At 42.0% G+C, this 10,972-nt stretch overlaps 1 protein-coding gene across 1 annotated transcript; it reads left to right on the top strand.

Moving 5' to 3' along the window:
* The first annotated feature begins 1,499 nt into the window (after positions 1-1,499).
* On the top strand, positions 1,500-9,844 carry PRDX3 (peroxiredoxin 3). Its single transcript, XM_067561318.1, has 7 exons — positions 1,500-1,611; positions 1,810-1,927; positions 2,699-2,840; positions 3,766-3,901; positions 6,730-6,833; positions 8,079-8,244; positions 8,865-9,844. The coding sequence occupies exons 1-7, from the start codon at positions 1,576-1,578 to the stop codon at positions 8,916-8,918; spliced, it is 756 nt and encodes a 251-aa protein (XP_067417419.1). The 5' UTR covers positions 1,500-1,575; the 3' UTR covers positions 8,919-9,844.
* The last annotated feature ends 1,128 nt before the right edge of the window (positions 9,845-10,972 follow it).

Raw genomic sequence — 10,972 nt, 5'->3', positions numbered from 1 at the left:
TGGGGGAGCAATTTCTGTCTAGTTTTTACAGCACTTATCAGCACATTGTCAGTGTGCCTTAAATATTTGGGAATAGTGATGATAAATGGTACAAGGAACATATTTAGGAAGTCCAATTGTAGCAGGCAATCATCTCAGAGTACCCCTTTGTGGCACAACCTGGCCCTGCAGGTATTGCTTCCTTCGTTCCTTCTTGGTTCTTACAAGAACTTACTCCAAGGCCAGAACACTTTAACCATGATCCACCTTTTATGAGGTTTCGTTTATTAGATCTGTTACAACATATCAAATTAGGGTTTTAGAGCCTCAATTCCAACCTTTGTTCCCTCTGAATTCCCATCAGCTTCCCCCTTATGTAAGGCATCTCACAGCCCTGTTTCTGGGATGCATGCTGATAACTCCAATGGGTTTTCCTTCCTTGGGTCAAGAATCCCACAGTGCTCCTTCTAGGGTCTGTGTGGGATAGTTCAGTTTGGCTACAACCTTCAATCAGCCTTTTCTGAGCTGGCATTTCTGCCCCATTGCTTTGCCACCAAGCAGGCAGGCCACAGGCAAACTCCCCTTTTAGATCTCTGGTGCCTTCTCTTTTATCACTAAGCCTGGCCTAATTTAGCCACATGTGGCTATTATAACGTTCCCCACCTAAGGAGAGCTGAGTGTGTCACAGTAGCTATTCACCACATTACATTTTTGTGTCCCTTTTGTACCCTTTTCCCAGTCTCATGTTTTCTTTCATTGCCCTTCCTTATGATCTGAACTGCCTCCATACCCAGGTTTGGCAAGTGTGGATTTTGGGCGAAGAGTGGTGATAGTCCAGGCTTTCCATGCAGTGTAGGACGGCCAGCTTGAGGTGAGGTGTAGTGATTGGATTTAGGCCTTGCCCACGCTGTGGTGTGTTTTTTTCAGCATGGGGGTGTTGGGGTGGGAAGGTCAACTTCAGGCTTTCCCCTTAGTATGGGGCATGAGATCTGGGATGCAGGGAGTGTCCACCAGGCCTTCCACAGGGTGAAGAATAGATGGATTCCCTCAGAGATCTTGGGAATCCAGGATGGGGATGGGCTGTCTTCCCCAGGGTGCAGGAAGGGGGGGTCCCCTCATGGTGGGGGTTGCATTTGGCCCTTCCCAAAATGCAGGGGAAGGAAAAGAGCAGTTAGATACTCTGGAATTAGGTGCTGGTGGACCCCCTGCAAATAAAAGCTGGGCAGGGGGATCCCTATGGTATATCTCAGATTGCAGGGTGACCGGATCCCCAGGTTCAGTGATTCTCAGGGCAAGTGGATCCCCAGGCTCCGATGTACCTCAGGATGTAGAATGGGTGGATCCCAGGTGGACCCTGCATGGACCTCAAGCTCAGTGCACCTCAGGGGGCAGGGTGAGTGGGTCCCGGGCTCAGCGCACCCCGGGGGGGTGGCGACCTGACTCCTAGCCACTGCTCTCCCAGTCCGCCGGCGCCCCGCAGCGGCCACCGAGCCGGTGCCTCCGGAGTCCCTGCAGCGCGGCGGCCCGGCCCCGCCCCGCTCTCTTCACGGCGCCGCCGGCCGGGGCGGGCCCGCCTGTCACTCAGCCGCTCCGAAGATGGCTGCTGCGCTACGAAGGTTGCTGAAGCCCTCGGTAAGCGCGCGCGGGCTTCGCTCCCTCCCCGGCCCCGCGCGGGGCCTCCGGGCTGCAGGGCGCTTGCGGGCCGGGAGGCCAGTCTGTGGTACACTGGGCCGCTTTCCTTACAGGGCTCCCACCCCCGTGCGCACTCCCGGCACAGCCCCGCTCCTGAACTTGCTGCTGAACCGCTGCCCTCTCTCTCTCTCTTTCCAGGTTGTTCGGGCGAATCCCTTCACCTGGGGGGCCCGTGCGGCTGCCCAGCGACCCCCTGCTGCTGCCGCCGCCGCCGCGAGGACGTGCACGCCCCTCGCCCGGCTCCATTTCAGCACCAGTAAGTCAGAGCCGCCCCGCCGGCCGAGAAGAGTCAGCTGCGGCCGCCCCTAGCGCTTGGCGGGCAAAGCGGGTGCTTCTGCCTGGGCTCCCACGTGGAACCTGCCTACAGCCTGCAAGGGCTACAGTGTAGCTCGGAGCCATCCCTAGGGCTTGTGGGTCCCACGCCTGCAAAATCCATTCTCCCTTCACTCCCCCCCTCCCCCCCGTTTCCTTTTTCTCCCACTTCTTGACTGATAAAGCAGCCCTTCATCGGAATCTGAAGTGTGGTCCAAGGTGACCTTGCTGGAGTGTTTGAGCAGCAGGACAAGAGGACAGAGCCGGACTGTGTGCTCTTGGAACATAACTTCCCTTGCAGATCTGCAATAAATTTGCAGTTTCACAGTCCTGAAATGTTGATCTTTGTCTGGATAACATGTAGGCAAAGTGACTAAAGTTTTTCTCTTTACAGGATTGAGTTGGAAAGCTTACACTTCTAACATATCACTTTTGTTCTCTGAGCATCTCTGCTTCTCAAACATATAACACCCCTTTTCTCCCCCCCTCCCGCTTTGCTATAATATAAAAAGGCAAATCTATATATTCCTAACAATATGATGAGCACAAATAAATATATTCCTGCTACTATATGGTGGTTCTTGATCCTCATGACTGATTAAATGAGAGTTGATTCAAAATTGTCAGGCATTCCTACATAGTACTCTGGTTAATTAACTCATTTATAGTTTAAAAGTATCTGTCAGTTATATACAATATGAATAATTTTTTCTAGGTTCTTCAAGGTTTGTTCCTGCCGTTACCCAACATGCCCCACATTTTAAAGGAACCGCTGTTGTCAATGGAGAGTTCAAAGAAATGAGTCTAGATGACTTTAAGGGGAAATACCTGGTACTTTTCTTCTATCCTTTGGTTTTGTGAGTGTAACTTTTTTTTTTTTTTTTTTTTTTTTTGTTATCTAAACTCCTGCTCAATCAGACAGAAACAGCACGTTGTGGGTTTCTATCTCCACCGACATTTCATTTGACCTTGTCCTGGGTATCCTTGTCAAGCAGAGAAGCATGTCTGTTTCTAGAGTGTGAATGATAAAAGTTGGGGAGGAGATAGTTTCACACTGCAACAATAATTCTGTTGGCTCATTTTGAGTGTAAAGCTGGGAACAATTCCTGTGCCTCTGGAGGGCCTCCAGTGCTTCAGAACAGACTTGGCTCCACTGCATAGAGGGATCCCAGTTGCAGGGATGCTGTGTATGAGAACGCCTCTGACTACGCCATGGTGCTCCCATCATCATGAAGGGTTTTACTTAGGGGTGGGCTGTGGCAAAGTCAGAAGATCTATGATTTAAGCAGCTCCATTAAACAAAAACTGTCCAGAATGGGAGTTGTGGGTTGCAGCTTACATGAAGTTCTGAGCCCACAGTAGTAGCTGTGGAGAGGCTCTGCAGGTGAGGAGCTAGGGATGGATTCCATTTTAAACCCCTCCATCCACGTTCCTCTAATGTAGAACTTTCCTGCAAAATCTGTTAGCCAAGAGCCAGCAGGATAGGAACTCATGAAAATGGCTTGCTTGTTGAAAATGTAGACACACAACAATCAGTGCACCATTTAACTGCATTGCAATCGCTGTTTTTCTGAGATTTGCTGAAACTGATTTAGCTCCTTGAAAACTTGAATCTGAGGAAACAGAACGGTAAAACATGCTATATAAGTAGTAGAGCAGTGTGTTTTGTGCCTGGAAACAAATGTTTCCACATTCTTTTAAAACTTCTTTGTGAAGCTTAAATCTGGAATAATTACAACTTCCTTTCTAATTTTTATTTACTACCCTTCTTTTCCCACCCAGCACTTTTGTATGCCCGACAGAAATTGTGGCTTTCAGTGACAAAGCTAATGAATTTCATGATGTGAACTGTGAGGTCGTTGCTGTCTCTGTGGATTCTCACTTTTGTCATCTGGCCTGGATAAATACACCACGGAAGGTATGAGTCAGGCAACTGTTTCTCACTAACAGCACATTGCAGAATGCTATAGAGAAGGTTAGTGTACAATCCTGCAAATGTTTGCTCATGCAAAGAGGCTGTTTGCCATCAACAGGACTACGTCAGTTAGGATTCAACTCTGCAAACCTTTACCATCAAGCATAAATTTCCACTCTCCTTTTTGAATAATCTTTCTATAATTGAACACAAGTACATACAGAGGCACTTCCTAAATATTCACCTTTGCATACATTATTTACAGTAGTTTATTTTAAAATAAAAGAGCATTTGAGTGATGAAGATGTGGTGGGGATGGGACAGGCCTCAAAAAAGCAAACAAAGAAGGAATTACCTGATTGTAGCATTTGACAGCTTTTCTGTGTGAGTATAAATAACATGAATGATTTAAAGATCTAATTTTAAGTATTAAACTTTGAAGCACTATGTTCCTCATCCAGTTCTTTTAAAATAAATGTAGAGCCCGATAATAGTTCAAAACACAGAAGTTTGCCATTTATAGGTAATAGCTAAGACGTTTTTGAACCTTATACTTTTGAAGTAATAACACAACCAGATAGTTTGCTTCCATGTCCAGTATACGTCTCAGTACTCTTGAAGCTTACACAGTGTAATTAAATGTTACTTCTGAGTAAATGTGTAATGCATATTCTGCTTATGAGATGCCTCAAATAAAGGCAGTTACTACTTGTGCTCTTGTACCTAGAATTTAGTAGTTACCACATATCTCTGCTGTGTATGCATAAATAGTAAGTAGTTAATCAGTAGCTAACTTTGACAACTTCTTTCACTGATTTAACTGAAACAAAGAATAATAGGCTTGTTAGGGGATTTATAGCATCAGCTGAAAGCTACTGAAATACCTAATAACCCTGTTTAAAACATACAAAAAAGCTTAAAACTTCTTGTGTAATAAGATGGTGCACCTAACTCTCCCTGAGGGAAAGAGGGATTTACTCTCACACTCAGGTCTCTTTACAGTCAGTACAAACAACGAGAGTCCTGTAGCACCTTAAAGACTAACAAATTTCTGCGGGCATAAGCTTTTGTGGGCTGCAACCCACTTCGTCAGATGCATGAAATGGAAATCACAGATAGGAGGTGTGTGTGTGTGTGTGTGTGTGTGTGTGTGTGTGTGTGTGTGTGTGTATATATATATATATATATATATATATATATATGTATATATGTATACATACATCCAAGGGTAAGAAACATAACAATGGGGAGGGCAAGTGCTAATAAAGTCAATTCGGTTATGGTAGATGAGGCCTATTCAGAACCGTTGATTATAAGGTGAGAAAGTGTGAACAGTGACAATTACTTTTTGTAATGAGAGAACCATTCCAAGTCCCTATTCAGACCCAGTCTGATAGTGTCAAGTTTGCGTATGAGTTCCAGCTCTGCAGTTTCTCGCTGAAGTCTGTTTTTGAAGTTTTTTTGTAGAAGTATGGCAACTTTCAAGTCAGCTACAGTGTGTCCTGGGAGATTGAAGTACTCTCCTACTGGCTTGTGCCAAAATGTTGTCTGTCTTTCAACAATAATCAAACCAGAAAACCTAATGGGGCAGTTCAAAAAAAGCTCCTAACTGATGTGATCAGTTGTTGCTAATATGGTTATGTGGAGATGGTTCATTGTATTTACACTTTTTAGCAAAAGTGTGCATGGGTCAGCACCAGCGTGGGGACATGGATAATTACAGATTCAAAGGACCTCCAGCTGCTGTTGCTGCCTTCTTCTGTGTTTTGTTTTTTTGGTAATATGCAGACAGAGGAGGAAGCTAATTTTGTTAAAGTCTGCCATGCCTAATATACTTGGACAAAGCTTTGCCTTAGGCAAATCGGTTTTTATTCATATTAAACAAACTTAGCCCAAAACTCCAAATGTCAGTATTGGCTTGGATTTATAGTCTTACATGGGTGCAATAGTACTTGGCACCTGTTTCACCCACAGATCTCAAAGCACTCTATGAAGGTAGGGAAGTATTCTTCCTGTGGTACATTTAAGAAACTGAGGCTCAGAGAAACAAAGGCCTTGATTTCTTGAGTGCTTATGTGAGTAAAGTTATGCACATGTATGAGTAGTTCTGTCATGAATATGGATGTGCAGACTCATGGTCTAACTGATTGCCCAAGGTTGCACAATGGTTCATTGACAGTCCAAGAATAGAAAAGCTAACAGGCTCGTCAGTCTCATTTCAAGGATAGGTTTTATCCTTTGGCAGTCAAAATGTTGCAAAATTCAGTATATACTCTCACTTTTAACTGCCCAAATATAGGAAAATGTGCATTAAATACTGAAACTATGTAAATATAGGAAACTGAATATCTTCCACATAATCTGTTTAAAAGTACATGTTACTAACATGAGAAAAATGCAAACATCTGTACTTATAGAAATTGACTTATGTGTCTTAGATCATGTGTAATAGATGCTCTTGTAATTAATTAAAGTGATCACCTATTGCATAAGGGGAAATAATTTTTCCCAAAGTCTTCCCATTGCTGTTATGGGTGGTTTAGTACCTCCAGTGTCAGCAGTCTTAAAATCCTCAGTGTAGTGGGCTTTTTTCTCTGGGAGTTGTGTTTTTAACACTAGCAAGTAAATTTGCTCAAAGGAAGTGAACTAATTGTACTGTATTAAGAGCCTAGTTTAATAATGACTCAATAACGAAAGTTTTATCAGTCTGTGACTTCTGAAGGGAATTCCTAGTAGGCATTCAGTGATGTAATGAAAATAAAAAGCTAAATAGACATTCAATCTTCACTCTTACTATGCTCAAACTTACCCTTCTCTTGTTTGTTTACTAGAGTGGTGGCTTGGGCCATATGAATATCCCACTTCTGTCAGACCTGACAAAACAAATCTCCCGAGATTATGGTGTGCTATTAGAAGGACCTGGTCTAGCACTAAGGTAAGACGTTGTTCTCTGGTAACCTTTACTGTGCCTGAGCTATAACAGTGCCAAGTTTAAAACTATATGGGCCATATCGTACTCCCTTTCTCCTCAAAAACCTGGGCAAGGGTGAAATGAAGCTTGTCAAACTCTGGCTCGTTTTGCAGTTTCTGCCGAGTGTTCCTGTAGGAGGTAGGGGAAGGGTATATATGGCTTTATGGAGAGGTCAAGGAGTGAAGCCTCTGGAACTTATCTGTCCAGGAACACTTGTGGGGAAAGAATGTTGTGCTCTGTTCTTGAGCTTCTCCTAACCCAGCTTGTGCCTGACCCAATGTTTGCTCTCTTCCCTATCTCTCTGAGGGGGAGGAGGATAAGCTGGAGTAAATACTAATATCTATGCAGATCTCCATGCAATTTTGAGGAGGTCAAGCAACACAGAAGCTCCAATCTCCCCCTTCTGGAATGCCCATAGATTCCTAGCTACACATGAGTGGCACAGCGGGGTTTGCAACATGACGATAAGGAAAAGAACATGCTATTTGGCTCTGTTTCTTTGTCCTTCCACGCCCTGTGGACTGAGGACCCTCTCTGCCCCTCTTTATTTGAGGAAGCATGAATTCTATTTCTCATCTCTGTATAGTAATTGAGAACAGTAGGGATCCCAGAACTTTCTTTAACTCTGTTTCATACATTTTTGTTTAAAAAAAAAATTAAAAAAAAAAATTGCTCAACTTGTCTAGGAAGGATTTGCCAGGAAGGAACTTGAATATTTATTGCCAAATCTAGTTAACTCAACCAGTTTAGTAGGTCAAGAGTGAGATCAAGCCATTCTTTTAAATGCATAACCAGCTATTCTTGTAACCAGGGATTAGACTCAATCCTGTATTCTATATGCAAACGAGACTCAAAGTAGCACCTTAAATGGATTTTAGTGTCTCTCAAAATAATAGGGTCTCTCAAATTTTAGTGTCTCTCAAAATAATAGGTTTCAGTACCTGGAAAGCATGGGTGGGATTAATGCTCTTATTATACATTTGTAATCAGCATCTTTAGTTCTGACTTTTACCGTTACTACGTACTATCTTATTGTACAAAAGTACACATTAGCAAGTATTGTACAAATGTAACATATCACTACTCCATACACTATGCTATGAGTGCTTTAGAATAACTTCACCTCTGTGAAATAGATTTCAGCATGCATAAGAAACAAGGTACAGAACTCGTATTGTAAAGGTTCAAAACATCTTTGTTCTTCTATAGAGGTCTCTTCATCATTGATCCTAATGGAATCATCAAGCATCTGAGTATCAATGATCTCCCTGTTGGCCGCAGTGTGGAAGAGACCCTTCGCTTGGTGAAGGCATTCCAGTATGTGGAAACTCATGGAGAGGTTTGCCCAGCAAACTGGACTCCAGCGTCCCCTACGGTATGTGTTGGTTAAATATCATGATTCAAAATATGGACTCAGTGCTGGCAAATGTCCCACCTTTTTGCATGGAAAATCTGAAGACTAGGCCCTACTGTATAGAAGAATTTATTAACTTAAAAGTCTTTAATTTTTCATCTTATGAATTGATGCCCTCCATCTGAATCATTTAATGTTCATCCACAGTACTAGGAGTTACGTGTGGAGAAAACATCCACTCACCTGTTGTATTGAGAGTACAAAATACCTTCATCCACACAGCACATATGAGCACACACCATCTTCACTTGCTTCCCATATTAACTGTCATGACAATCTGCCTGGATTGTCCTGATTTGCCTTGTTGTTGTATCAGTTTAAATTTATTAAATGTCTTTCAGTTAAATATTTTTCTTTTTTCTAAGAAAGATTAAGATTTGCAGCCGAGAGGCCTGCACTTCTGTTAAAATATCTTTGTACGCTGCTTTTCCATGAGTGAGTGCACATACAGAAATAACTGTGTGGTTTATTAAAGGCATAAACTGTATTCTTAAATGGAATCTTATATATCAAGCCATAATTTTTATCTCATACTTTGTTTATATACCAACTTGTATAAAACTGTATCTTTTTGTTTGCAGATCAAGCCAACTCCAGAAGCTTCTAAGGAGTACTTTGAGAAGGTGCATAAATAGATCATCAGATGCAGATAGGTGGCAATGAAGGAGTCCTTATTATCATTGCTTAGGAAATCAAGCATATGGTTTCTAAGGGAAGCAACCATGATTGCACTTAAGTGCAAATTTTTTTTTTTTTTATGTTCAGGAAAAAATGTTACACTCTGAAACATTAAATATTTACAAAATCCGCAAGTTTTAAATCATATTCTTGGAGCTATTTTTTTCCCCTAGAGGAAGTGCACTGCAGTCCCATAGATCGCTGTAATCAGCCGTTCTCTTGTGTATTTCCCACATGTACTATGAATGCCTGTGATTTTGGGGGGACAGGAGCATTGGCCTTTCCTCCTTCCCTTTAAGCAGTCTTGGAACAGAAATAGTGCCAGGTTTTCTGTGCACACATGAAAATTGGACGATAGAATCTTATTTCTGAGAGCTTGAAATACCGAGCTGTAGAGTGGATGATACAGGAATATCTAGAGCATGTTCCCTTTAATTTGCCAGGAGCGCTTTAGGCAGGGAGGGAAGAATTATTTCTTGTAAACTTATGTTTTTCCCCAAAAATGCTTCCACATGCAAATGTGATTTGGAGATAGAAGTAACAAACATCTACAATTGTTCAGCCAAGATGTATTGGAATACAGAACATTAAATGAAGAATAACTGCATTCTGTTTAGGAGCTGGTGGAGATGTGAACTTAACTCTAATCGTGGGACATTTACTGGAGCTTAATTACTGGTTTTTGCCTTTTGAGATAGTTGGTCATACACCTAAACTGTCTGTTGCTCTAAATGCAGATTACCAGATATTGTAGTGCTTGATATGTAATCATGTAGGTAGAGTCATTGAGTCTGTTTAGGCTTTAATATGGCTTCCTCCTGAAATGATTTTGAGCATATTTTTTCTTAAACTATGAAATCATCAATAAATTAATCTAACCAAAGCAGACTGTCTACAATTTTGTTTTAACTACCATCTTGTCCCTGCTCCTCTGCAAACCAGAGGCTGGGTGTGTTGTTGCATTATCTCCCACAGCCCCATCTACTACCATTTATAAGCTGCTAGTGGTTACAGATATATGGTGTAGTTTCCTCAGCATTTATGTGGGGGGGAAGGAAAAAGCAAAGGAATAGCTGCTGAAGGACTGGAAAAGTGAAAACTCCTTAATCTTAGATTCATTTTGTTTATCCATCTTTTCACCAGCAGGGATAGGGGAGAAATAATGTGGAAGAATGAAGGTTGAGGCCTATAAGAGAGGAGCAGTGGCTATCTGATCTAGCTAGTTATTTGCTGACTAGTCAAAGAAACTACAAAGCAGAGAATATGGCCCTAAACTGTAATTTACTAATTGTCAAAATGCTAGTTAAAAATGAAAAAAGCTTCTCTTATATAATGCAAGAGTATGTGGAGAGTTCATGAAGGCACAGTGACCAGAAGAGAGTGACAGTCAATATCTGAGTTCTTAGCTCTATATTCCTACCAAGTATCTTTGTGATCCTTTCAATTCCCACCTCTTAGTTTAGTTTTCCATAAGAGTAGCATTAACCATATATTTTCTGTGAAACTTCGACCCTAGTCCTGCTAGGACTTGCACATGCTTACCTCTATGCACTGTGTGTAGTCCCATTGACTTCAAAGCAGTGCTCTTTGTTTAAATACCAAAATTTTCTAGATAGGAAAAAATCTCTATTTTGGGTGTGCTTTCAGTTGCTAGAACTGGAAGAACAGGCCTATGGTGTGTCACATCTGGGTATCACTGCGTAAACTGGAAGTAATTATATCTTCCCTAGTTCAACTGTAAACCCTTTGTAGAAAGGACTCTCTTACTATGTGTTTCTACAATGGGCCCTGATAGTGCCTAGAAGCCCCAACACTGTAATGCAAATATTAATAATACATAATTCTTGGTTGTATTACACATTTTACATACTATATATTCTCTCCCCTGCTTTTTTGATGACCTCCAATTTGGCTACCACTGCTTCCTCTTCTAGAACTGTGCCTTTATGTTTACTTTCATTTTGTCCTTTAGCTAAGTCTAGAATTAACTTCTGCACTCTTCCACTTTTTC

Source organism: Emydura macquarii, unplaced genomic scaffold (assembly GCF_026122565.2).
Source record: "Emydura macquarii macquarii isolate MOO-44397 ecotype Brisbane River unplaced genomic scaffold, CSIRO-AGI_Emac_v2 contig_2372, whole genome shotgun sequence".
NCBI lineage: Eukaryota > Metazoa > Chordata > Testudines > Chelidae > Emydura > Emydura macquarii.
This window is presented reverse-complemented; position numbering and strand designations above follow the sequence as displayed.

Excerpts from the sequence above, each read along its gene's own strand:
- PRDX3 (XM_067561318.1), top strand. The coding sequence starts at position 1,576 with ATGGCTGCTGCGCTACGAAGGTTGCTGAAGCCCTCG. Across the intron at positions 1,612-1,809 it reads GAAGGTTGCTGAAGCCCTCG|GTTGTTCGGGCGAATCCCTT; the intron begins GTAAGCGCGCGC and ends CTCTCTTTCCAG. Across the intron at positions 2,841-3,765 it reads TTCTTCTATCCTTTGGTTTT|CACTTTTGTATGCCCGACAG; the intron begins GTGAGTGTAACT and ends TTTCCCACCCAG.